Genomic DNA, 12,558 nt, shown 5'->3' with positions numbered 1-12,558 from the left:
GTGAGAACAATTGTTTTCTTAATGTTGTTTGACGTATCCTTAAAGATTCAACTACTATTTCTGCTTATCAATGGATAATCAAGGGTATTACAGGAGGTGGCAGAATTGCAAGGGAAGCAGGTTCGGGTGCTGAATCAGAGCCCCCTTGTCTGTGGTGCACGTCCGAGTGCTCAGTATTGCAGAGCAGACAGACAGACAGACAGAGTTCTTTTTAAGCTCCTTTTATTTTTATGAGTTTCAGTTCAGCTTTTGAGGAATCTTGGACCATGGATCCTTTCATACATTATTTAGAGTTTTCTGCCTGAGAGCTTGTGTATGGGTGCAGACAATGGGTCAATTCTCTGTTACATTAAAGCCTTTGGCTTTATTGCAGCAATATAAAGGAAACACAGAGGAGGCAGAAGTTGTGCCATAAGGCTATTCCATATACAGGGATATAGGACACACATTTTTCTATTTTAGTTCTAAACAAAAAAACAATAGAATCAAGACTTGGTTCTTTAGTCTTTTTTTTTGTTTTAAATATCACACTTGAATAGCATAGGGCACTTACAAACTAAGGGAAGTGGCAGATTTTAAAATTGCTTTTAACATAGTGTATAATATATTAATTGCTTATACTTCAGTATTTCTTAATCTACGTAATACCAATGAGTTATGACTGCTTTCAGTGGAGATGAAATAATGGTTTCCATCTCTGCTGAAAGCTGTAGCTAGGTGGCTACCAATTGCTTCCCAGTGCTGAGGATCTCTAATGATTGTAATGGTACTAACTATGAAGCCATTACATAATATCTACAGTATGTTTCTATGTCCTTTATACGCATCATGAATTTGAAATTCCTGCAGTTCATATTGGGCTACAGAGAAGGGTTTTAAAATTTCAGTAGCCCTTTATCATGACCGATGATACTACAATTTTTGGGGCAGGTGCATCTCCAAAGTAATTTATCAAAATAAATTCCTTCAGATGCACACTACTTCCTTTAATGAAACCATTAGCAAAGGGCAGAAGATTGAAGTTTCTAATTGCTGGTAATGTGCCAGTAGCCAAATTTTCTGTCTTCTCTCCAGAAAGGTCTTGGGAAATTTCAAAAGGTTTTTTAACCTTTGTAATAATGGCTTTATATCAAAGCCACTTAGAATTCAGGTACACCAGTAATGACCTATTGGAAAGAGAGAAACAGAAGTGACAGATTATTACTTAACAATTGGTACATCAGTTCTGCACTATATAGTGCAGAAAGCAGGAATATCAGTCACATTTGCCTGTCAGCCTTTTCCATTTTAAAAGTATAGATCATCATCTTTTGCCCAGTGAGAAAGGATCATATTATTTGAGATGGGTGAAGCAGAATAGCGTTATTTAGGATACAAGATACATAGGTTATTGTGTTATCGTTCAATTTTGAAAAATTGGAGAATACGAAGATACAGGGGTGGAGGGAACCACAAGAGGTCATCTGCTTCCTTTCCTCTTCTACCTGACTCAAAGAACCTATGTTATTTCTGAATGATGTATAACCTGTTCTTCAAAGATCTCTTAGGCTAGACTGTGCATTTTCTTCTGCCCCAGACAACCTATTCCATAAATTCTCTATCATTATTTTGATAACAAAGATTGCCTTAATGTGAAACAAATCTTCCTTGTTGCAGCTTAAGCCCATTACTTCAGGCCCTGTCTATGAACATGGAAAATAGGTTATTATTCCTCATATTTGGAAGACTTTTATGTATATGGAGACAGTAATCATCGTTCCCCATAATCTTTTCTAGGCTAAACAATCCCAATTCTTTTAGTCATTCCTCATGGATCTTATTTTCTAGTTTTTGATTTATTCTCCTTGATCTTTTTTGTTTCTTTTCACTTGAGAAAGTTTTTTTCTTGCAGTATAGTTCTCAAAATTGGATGTAGTCCTTTAGCTGAGGCCTTGCTAGGGCTGAGTAGAGCAGGAATACCTCACATCTTACAGGTGATACTCATCTTTATACAACTTACTGTGGGAGGGTTCTTCGGTTAGTTTGGGTTTGTTTTTTAACCACAGCGGCATGCAGTTGCTAACTTAAGTTCAGCTTGTGGTCTGCTATAGCCTCCAAATGCTTTTCTGAGAGCAGCTTTTCCTGTTGAATCTTTTCTGTCCTATGTTTATAGGATTAGTTGTTCCTACAGAAAAGCAGCAACTTGCATTTAACTTTATTGCATCCCATTTCTTTAAACCCTATCTCCAATACTGGATTTTAATCCTGTCCTCTAGCATTCTCCCGATGCTGTGGTGTAGGCTCAGAGCTCAGCTGCAGCTGTGGCTGGTGGTGCAGCAAACATGATTTAGAATGATGCTACTGGCAGTCTCGCCCTCACCCAGGGTAATGCCAGAGCTGGTCTTTTCCTGGCGATATGCAGGGCTGGGGAAACAGGAGCACAGGATCCTCATGCAGGTCAGAGTGCCTTGTGGTCTTGTCTGCTGGGCTTCCCGTTTACCTTCTCTCCTATTTTTCTTAATATTTGACTTTATGTTGAGGCCACTGATTACTCAATGCTGCAGGCATGAGCAAAGCTGAGCTGGAGGAAGCTCTGGTGACTCACAGGCAGTTTGTTGCAAGTTAAACCTGGATGATGAATTCACTCTGCCGCTTGTGGCACAAAAGTTTCACCTCATTGCATAATCAGGTCTTTGTTTTTATCTTCTTGGCAGTGGTGCAGGGCTTGTTTCTTTTTTGTTTTGTGTGTATATGATTTTCTGATTTGTCTTGAACTTCATAAATTACCATTGAATGCAAATATGGGTAAATCCCCAAGTCACAGAGTATGTTTTATATCTGAAACTCGTTTCTATTTATGGGATTTCTCTTTCTCTGAACCTGTCCCTTTAAATTAAATTTCTCTATCAGTAATACATACCAGTTGCTAAGGAAAAACTGGATCTGAGTAGAATCATTTCAAAGCAGAGCTGAGATGGCCTGAAAAGATGTCCTGTCATTTCCACAAACTTTCTTGCTGCTCCTTTGCCCTGGAGTCTTTAGTTTGCCATGTTTACACTCAGAGTCACAAAAAATAAGGCTTTAAGGGATCAAGGCAAAAGATTAATTTCAAAGGACATACAGCACTTGCAGTAGCCAAATACACAGCAGAAAATACGTTGAACCTGCTTTTTGTTGAACCTATGTGGGTTGTTCAATTCTTGTTGCTTTGTAAGTCTGCAGACAGAAGAGTAGTTGGGTTTGTCACCGAGTTTTTTTCACAAATGTTGAGATTTGCTCCTTTGCATCTGTTTCTGGACTTATCAAAATACCAGTACATGGAAACAAATAATTTTGGAACAACATTTTCAAGTTTGGATGACAGAAGTTAAGGTCCAAAAGCCGTGCCTTTCACTACAGCACTCTTGCTCAAAAACGCCAGGTACCCGGCAGAATTTGTATGGGGGACGGCTGAGGGTGGTCTCTACCTTAGAAAATCCTGAGAATGGCCTTAGACTTTCCAGTAATGTTATTTATAAATCTGGCTCTGATTTACTGTGTTGGGTAGCTTTGTTTTCAAATATGCCACAGGAATTATTTAGGGTTCTTGCTTTTCTAGAACAGTCAACATTCCTTTTTTAACAGTTTTTTTTTTAAGTTTGATGGGATTTCTTATGAGAGCTGTAGGAGAACCTGAGAAATAACAAGTTGCAAGATGAAAAGAAAATCTGACCTAGATTTCAAACTCACTAAACTTGAATTGAAAACAGTATCAGTAGTATCAGTGCCCCATTTTGCTGCTGTTGACATCAGTGGCTGCAGTCCTCATGACTTTGGTGCTGAGGATTTTGCTCAATATTTTATTCACTTTATGGAACTGGAAGTTGAGAAGTTGGAGAAAACTTTGAAGTTCTTCCTGTATGGGGATCTTGGGAATATGGTGATGCTGAAACAGTTCAGGAATTAGAAGAGTTAGCTTAGTCGATGGTGTATTGAAAGGCTTTTATACACCACAACCCAAGTTCAAACTTCAGATTTCCTTATTATTTTCCCTGCAGTTAATAGCATCACTAACTGCTTCTGGATTCCTTACATTGCTTCATAGGCCATATCAAAGGAAATTAAATAATCTTGAAACAGTTCCAGATACAAAGTTCACAGAGAGGTCCCATCTTTGCAATAGGCTTAGATTCAAAGAGCAATATTTTTACTTCCGAGGCTCTTGTATCCTGTCCCAAACATTGCTAATCAAATGCAGTTTAGTAAAAACCCTGAACTCATGTTTTGGAAGGTAAATATTGGGAAAAGCCCCACACTTAAAAAGTAGAAGCTGCCTGTGATGTGTGCCTGCCTGGACTGAATTTAGCTGCAGTCATTTTGCTCGCTATTTAACAGTGTGCAATGCAGCTGACTGTGTTTATTTAGCAGGTAAAATATAATTGGGGTTTTACTACGTTTTACCAAGTTGCACCTATTTGAAGATGAGATTAGATCACTAACCGCTGAGAACTAATGCATCTTTCTTGAGTATAAGTCCAGTTGAAGAGCTGATGCTTGCCTTTTGGAAATCTCTTTAGCTGTCTCTGAACAGTGCTGTGCTTTTTTTTGTGTACAGGACACGGAAATTCTGAACACCGCAATTCTCACGGGAAAAACAGTGGCAGTGCCTATCAAAGTGGTCTCCATTGAGGAGAACAGTGCAGTGACAGACATCTCTGAATCAGTTGAGTGCAAATCCTCTGATGAAGACGTCATTAAAGTAAGTTCATGCCATGTATTGGCTTCTGAAATTTCATGTCTTTTTATACACAGAAGGATAATAGCCTGGGAACAACCACTATATCAGCTCCTGTAAATTAATTGTACTACTGTTTCAAAAGCATAAGGAGAGGGATTTTTAAGAAAAGAGAGAGTTAGGTGCAACAATACAGCCACCACACTGAGTTTCAGTAGAATTTCAGTGTTTAATTTTTATTTGTGTCCCAGTTTTAAAATGTCTTGGTGACGTCACCTCAAATCCTCTGTGCACAGAGTTCATTCACTGCAAGAACTGCTCTGCTGTTAGTACTGCCTCTCCAGATGTTTCTTATCACCTTTCCAGCTGTGATTATCACCTCCACAGCTACATCAGTGGAATGGAGTGGATAAGCGTTCCCCAGCAACTGCAATGCAAAGTCATCCTGGTCGACTTCACATTCTGCTAAGAGCTGTTTTGAAATAACAACTTGATTCTGCACAGAAGTGGCTAGAAAGCATTCATGTGACCAGTCCATCCATTTAGCACTAGCAGCTTAATGTTGCACAGTAACAAACACCAGTGGTGTAGTATTGTCTTAAGGCAACACAGCGATTTCTGCTGTGAATATGTAGTCAAAGCCCTGAAGGAAATTCACAGTTGTGCAGGGAGTCAGCACAAAGGCAATGCTCTGCATGAACCCGTTGCACTTTCCATGCACGATGTTCATGGTGATGGTCTTTAAGCAGGGGTGAATTTACCCTTGGTCTATAAGCTCTTTTGAACAGGGATTTTATTATATTATGTCATTTTACAGCATATAGCACAGTGGGCTTTGTGATGATACTCTTCAGGTGTCTTTAATATGCTATCAGCCCTCTTGGATGTATGGTATACAAATAGTAATGCCGCAGCATTATGTATTACAGTCAGTTCAGTTTGTAGGTTCATGGAGAGCAATAAAACGCCTGTGAACTTGCAGGATCCAACAGTTTGCTGCGCTATTGTAGAATTTATGTAGAAGCATTTATTATACCAGTAACCAAGTAGGTGGGAAAAATAGTCATATTTTGAACTAATGAAGCCGTTACAAAAGACTTCTACAGAAAGCATTCTGCTTTCAGTGGATCCTTCAGAGCCAAACAAATCTCTCCAGTTTGCTGGAGCTTGAAGTGCTCCCATATATCAGATGCTTTACAGAGTTTTTAATCTCAAAGAACTCCTGTTAACCTTTTTCCTAAGGTAGCCACCTAACTACAAATCAAAGTAATAGCTGGAATTTAGTTTAGGGATCATCCTGATTGTAACCTTATTGGAAACCACATTCCTGAGTAAGAAAAAATACAAGATATTCACAAATTAAAAAAATAAATTCAGAAAAGGACCACTGTGATCATCCTGATTAGCCATCTTGCTTAAACAGCTTACAAAATTTCATCAAATAATTCCAGCCCCATGGGGATTTCTTCTTTCTAACAGTGAAAATGACCAGTGTTAAATTCTTCCGTGCAGAGGAAGACTCAAGTCAGGGAGAAAAAAAATATTATCTGATGGGCATTTGTTATACATCACCACATGATGCATAGAAAATGACAGCACAATGATTTCCCAAATAAAAATCCCCCTGCAAAAATTGCTTCTGAGTTTTATAGCTTTGGAGCATATGGATCAAGAAGAAATGAAATTCCAAATCTTACAGAAAAAGAGAGTGTTCTTGCAGTAATTGCAGTACAGCCTGGACTATTGCAGTTCTCCAACAATATGTTTGGAAAGAATGTTTTCTTGAAGCACTATGTCCTTTGATTAGCACTTGGGACCCTGCTGTGCTCTCCTCTTATTTTCTACAGAAATAATTTATCTCCACTAAAAGGGTTTCTTAAAATGGAGTCTGTTTGCACTATCGGAACATTTTTAAGTGGCTTGTAGAAGCCTCCCTATCTAGCCACTCTGAAGCTGAAGTGGAACAAATAACTGGAGGCTAACACAGTGTTTATTGGAATCGACTAGAGAAATTTTTCAGGTGTGATTTCTTTCTCTTCAGAAATGTTTTGAAATTGCTCAGATGAATAGAGAAACTATCTTCTGTGTATTTAGAAATATGCAGAATCTCTAGAGGAATGCATCTGTGACACGAGTGCTAATGGCTATGAAACACACAGCTAGTTAAAAAGTAGAGTTCAATGAGATGCTTTAAACAAAGGTTTTATCATCTCATCATAAAGGAAAAAGGGCTTTTTTTTTCATCTAGAATGTTCCAGTTTCCAGGAAATTTCTTTACATGGGGAAATGAAGTTTGAGGTTCAAGTCAAGTTGACATGTTCATATTGGTTCTGATTTTAAAAAGCACTCAGTTTCAAATGGAGCACAAAGGCCCTTAGTGCTTAATTCCTTTTGAAATTCCCCATCAAGCTTTCATGTTAAAGTCTTTGGATATATCATCATCCTCTTTAAAATACTGTTTTAGATACCTTGTTGGGAGTAACCTTTCTGTTTAAATAAAAAAAAAAAAGTCCAGTCATCATAAATCATAAATTGTATCTGTTGGGAAGAGATCATGGTATCTTCAACAAAGAAAATGTGTGCATGTGTTTACAGTTCATGTTCCTGAGCATCCCTGTCATAGCAGAACCAAAACATATTTACAGGTATGAAAGCCTGTAGATTAATTTAAACCACAAACTAAGAAAAAAAAGGTGTTATTGATGAGAGTTATTTAATACTTAGACATATTATCATCTAGAGGTTCACACAGATATTTTTGTTTGATTTCAATTGTGTGGAATTCCTGATAACTTTCGATTCAGGCAAACATACAGAGTTAGGCTAGAAGTTGAAGATGAACGGTGCCTCTTAGCACTTGGCTTGTAATATTTAGTCATCAAATAAATAAGTGTCCATTTGTATGGTTCATGTAAAGAGCCTAAAGGTGATGTTTCTCCGAGCAATTTGAATGGCCATCAGATAAAAGCTTATTTATATTAATTTTTACAGTGCCTTCTGTTTGGCTGTAATTACATTATTCTCAGTTACAGAGCCCCGTGGAGATCTAAACCTAAGATGTATCTGCAAGTAACAGGTAGTAGTTTCCCCAGTGATAAGCATGGTCTCGAGGCAGCTCAGTGCACAGTTTGTGGCCTGTCTTAATCTGCTGACTCCTTTTACTTTTTTATTGTCTTACAGTTTTAGCTCTTTACTTCTGAATTTACAGTTGATTTCATGAACTTTAAAAGTCTTTGAATGCTCTAGACCTTCACACAGTGGTCCAACCTTTTAAAAGTGGACACAAAATTTATTATGGCACTAAAACTCAAGCAACAGCCAAATTTTACTTTGCTAAGCTGGAATTTACCAATAGGATCCATATAGCTGGATCCATTAATAGTAATTGCAGTTGCATGCGTAGGGTCCTTTTCATCTCCTGGAAATTCAAGTGGAATGTGGCTGCTTTTGCTGGTGCTTTTGTGCAGTTTGCTCAAGAGTAAATACTGCTCCGGGTTCCCAGGGCACCTGGCTGCTAGAACAAATGCAGTTTCATGCTGTGAAGAGTTTTAGGAGACTTGCAATACCTTGTGACATTTCCAGATTGAAAAGTCTTGATAATGCTTATGAACTTGAGGATGTTTTTTCCTTTAAAATAACTTGAGTTCAAAAATCTTCAGTGCTACATGTATTTCAGAAGCTACTGTAAACATTTTGGGTTTAGTATTTCATCATTCTTGGACTAGCTTTTATCCCATTGCTACATGAGGGGATGCTGTATACATGGTATTATATTCTCATTGTATTGCTGTTATTTATAATTGGTAAATTAAAAGCTGGATACTAGTCTCAGTGTATTAGCCTTGAACCATACTCTAAAGACCTTATTTACTAGTTTATTTTCATTTTTAAATGGCATTAATAGCTTTGAGATGTATTCAGATCAAAACATGGATTCAGATAATATTAGTCCACACATGCAGCTGCTGTGGTCATCACTGGAAACAGAAACACGGATCTTGCCTTTAAGATGTCCATCAGTAGTTGTTAATAAACAGTGGGCTTTTGGTTTCCTTGGTACTGATGAGCAGAGGGAGACATTTACCGCAGGTAAAGGCCACTGCAAGAATGTTAGGAATTTCTCTTAGGAGCTAAAATCCAGGACAGAGTGTCACAGCTGTCCCTCTCTTCTCACAGTAACTTGAAACAAAATCCCAGATCAAAGCAATGGAACTGTTGGGGGCTGAAAATCTGGCTAGGGGGGTTTATGGTTGAACTCCAGCTTACAGCTGGAAAAGACTGGAACTACTGCTGGTATCAATACTTTCAAAGCAATAGTGATGGCACCTACAGACACCTGTCAGGGTTACAGATCTTGTTTAAAGGCCCCATCCAGGAATCATTTACACACGTGAGTAACTTTACTGTGAATACCGCTGACATCAGGGAACATACTCATATGAAATACTCATGTAGGATCCATAAATGTTTCAGAGATTTTGCCATTTGTGGTGGAAACAGTTTATGAAATGAAATTAATTCTTACTAAATAGATGAAAACTCATGTTGAAATGTCTGCTGTTCATTTGTGAATCTATTCAGTTTAAAAGCCAGTCTGGATGCTGTGTAACACATGATGTAGGAAAGTCTCAGTTTGCCAGTAAGGAAGCTGTCAGATGGATATTTTCATAAGAGATAAATAAATAGTTGTATACTAATTGCAGTATTTTATTTTTAAAATTGTATATCTGGAACTGTATCACAAGACCCTATTTACTAAGGAAAAGTCATCAGCACTTCATTATGTAGATGATACTTTGGCATTGTCTTGATATACCCAATCTTACACAAATAGCTATGCTTCAACCTCTTCAGTTATTATTTAACTACAAAGAAATTTCACTGTTCTTCCTTACTTTCCAGTGTTTGCAAAACTTAACATGTATTTTAAAACTGGATACAGAAGCACTGTTTTCCCTTTGACAGGCAGAGGAATCACTAGTTAGCAGCATTCATAGGTATTTTTATTAAAAGTTGAGTTAGGCATTTTCCTGCCAGTAGATTGAATGCCATTCCAAACTGAGTGGCTGAGCTACAGGCAGCTATTAAAGAATCGAACTCTTAAGCCTCAATCCTGCACTCATTAAAGTGCTGCACTCATTAAAGGCATCAGGAAAGCTCACCCTGAAATTTTAATGGTATGGGGACGGTCCCTCAGGCTCCTTAATGTTTCATCACAGTACCATGGCTATTCCAGAGAAAAAGGTCTTAATAAATACAAGATTATGTGTTTATGGATGCCTTTTCATCATATTGTTTAGGCACCAAATAGAAAGATACTCACCCTGACTCGAATCAGTGGCTGTATATTGGGGTAACATGATCACTTGCTCTCTGAGCGTGGGGGCTGGATGCCAGACTTTGTAATTCAAAAGCAGGCTTCCGCCAGTAATGGAAATCATCTTGCACTTTCTTTATATTAGCCCTACCTACAAAAGTGTGGTTATCCACGCATGAGCAGGGCTGATACTCTGTTAGTGAGGGCAGAGGTCCCCACACTGTACATATATTGACCTGAATGGGGATCAGCTTCTCCCCACAGCTGATGGACTGACTGGGGGTAACATTCTGCTGCAGCACCAGCTTCTGCTGCTTGATCTACCTACTGTAAGGGCTCAGCTGGTCCCTGGATCCATTGGAACTTTCCAGACATGCAACCAAGAGAGAGCAAAACAGGCACCCAGGGAATGGTGAGATGGGGACAGGTGATGACAGAAACATTGGGATGATGGAAGGGTGTGAAGTGTTACATTAAAGAAAGTGCTAGTGCCAAAATACATTGGTCTGTCAAAACCTGTATGAAGATGAATGGGAATCAGGGTATGACTGTCCTTACCCGGTGCATCGCAGTGCTAAAGGATATGGAAATGCTTGAGATTGTTAAGGAAGGACCTAAATACCTGGTGTGTCGCTCTCCACGGGGCTAATTCAAGATCCAGTCCTTTTCCTATTGAAATTAGAAGTATTACACGATAAACATTACAGAACTGATCTTGTACAGAATCAGTGCTTCTGGTCCTAAGCATGGCTTGGAGATAATTGTACTTGGTTCAGTGAAGAGTTACTACAGATACTGCCAAAATATAAAAATGAGGAATCTCTTAAGTATCTGTCAGAGGAAAGCTAAGTCTGCTCAAAACAAAGCTTCCCATGGCATCTAGGGTTTCTTCCCTGGCTTTCTAACCAGCTGCATCTGGAGGCAGATAATGATGTGGTGGGTTGTGATGAAGTGTGATGCAGATGGTGATTTCAAGGGGAAGCAGAGTTTCAGAAGATTTCGTCCCATTAGAAACCCTGGCACGTCACAGGCACATTACGTTTTCCCTCATACCTTTCAACTCCTGCTGCATACGGCAGGGTAAGCGTCCAAACTTGCATTGCATTTCTGCACCTCAGCATACACGTATTTTTCATATGGGGCTTTATTGCAAAGCCTTCAAGACTCAGAGGATTTAGGGCTTCACGTTATGTTTTTAGTGCAGGTTATAGGAGAAAATAAAAACAAGGGGCTGGCTAGAAAGAACTGGTTGTCCCTACCAGCTATTTTGATTGAGGAAAAACACTAACTTCCAATAAAAAGCTCCTACAGTGAATATAATGCAATTGATTTATTGCTCATTTTTTACTTAGGTCAAATAAAACTCTATTTGTGTTGGTTGGCTAGGTGCAACTGTTTGTAGAGCTGAGCATGCTGAATAACGAGTAGGTGGATAAGCTTCTGATTAAAAGAAGTCTCATTCCTAACTAAACCCTGTAAAACAAAGGGAGAAATGAAAAGTCATGTTAGATGGTGTTTCCAGGAATCTAGTGTGGTCTAATAATAGACAGGCCATATTCTGTGCAGTCACTTTAATGTGATGATCCCTTCTGTGGTTTTATGACAGCCCTGCAAGATTCAGTGAAAGCATGGAGGGGTCAATCTAAACAACAGCAGTGCTGCCAGTCCTCCTCCACTGTAATATGCAGGCAGCTACTCATGGAGGGTTGATGCCTCTTTCAGGTACTTCAGCCCACACATTCAAAATTGTAGCAGTACCCTCATTTTAAAAAATAAAGTAGTTGTATAACTTTCTGGAAGTTATGGAAATTATTATTCCTTCCTTCTGGAAGGAATGAGGAAGAGTTGTGTGTTCATTCTCAGGCTTGCAAGTCTTCCCTTGGTTAGCTCCAGAATGAGGAGCGGAAAGCTCAGTCGTGTAATACCGCTCTGAGAGCCAACACAGCTAAGCTGCTTTTGTGTCCTGAGCTAGGGTCTGTGCATGGGGCTGTAGCGACACGCCAGCAGGCTCAGAACAAGCATGGGATCTCTGTCACATCCAGTCCATGGTGCAGATACCCCCAATGGCCATCACAAATGACCTTTCTGAAGTTTATGTTCGGTAGCTAATGAACTGCAAATACAGTTCCTACTCACCACACCCTAATAAAGCCTTGAAAGCCCTCAAAAGCAGAAGCTGTATCTCTTTCTGAGTCCAAACCCAGCACCCTATTTCTCTGATGGCTCCTCTTTCCTCTTCTGATACTATGCGTTCCTGTGATTTGTGTGAAACTGAAAAGCTTTAAAAATGGGAAAGAAGGTCACAGCATGGAAATTCCATTGTTTTGCTGTTCTGAAGCCCCGTGACTTTGTAGGCTTTTCTTCTGGTAAATCTAATATGATATGTTATATTCTGAATAGAATTGCAAATTGAAAGTCCACCTCCTTGCCCTCCTCCATATTTTTCATAGACCTGTGATTTACTGGGATCAATATACATCAGTAGAGTGGAAAAACTTCAGAGGAGCTTTAGAAAAATGAAGCGTTACCGCACACTTCCGTCAGATGC

General features: G+C 39.0%; 1 protein-coding gene across 2 annotated transcripts in view; it reads left to right on the top strand.

The window, feature by feature from the left end:
- TMEM132C (transmembrane protein 132C) overlaps window positions 1–12,558 on the top strand; it is a 219,163-nt gene that overhangs the window by 185,672 nt on the left and 20,933 nt on the right. For both annotated transcript variants that reach the window (XM_075168147.1, XM_075168146.1), the window contains exon 5: window positions 4,574–4,717. In XM_075168147.1, the coding sequence (XP_075024248.1) occupies window positions 4,574–4,717 (144 nt within the window). The remainder of the gene's footprint in view (window positions 1–4,573; window positions 4,718–12,558) is intronic.

Source organism: Calonectris borealis, chromosome 18 (genome assembly GCF_964195595.1).
Source record: "Calonectris borealis chromosome 18, bCalBor7.hap1.2, whole genome shotgun sequence".
Lineage (NCBI taxonomy): Eukaryota > Metazoa > Chordata > Aves > Procellariiformes > Procellariidae > Calonectris > Calonectris borealis.
The sequence above is the reverse complement of the archived record's forward strand: the minus strand, read 5'-3'. Positions and strand labels throughout refer to the sequence as shown.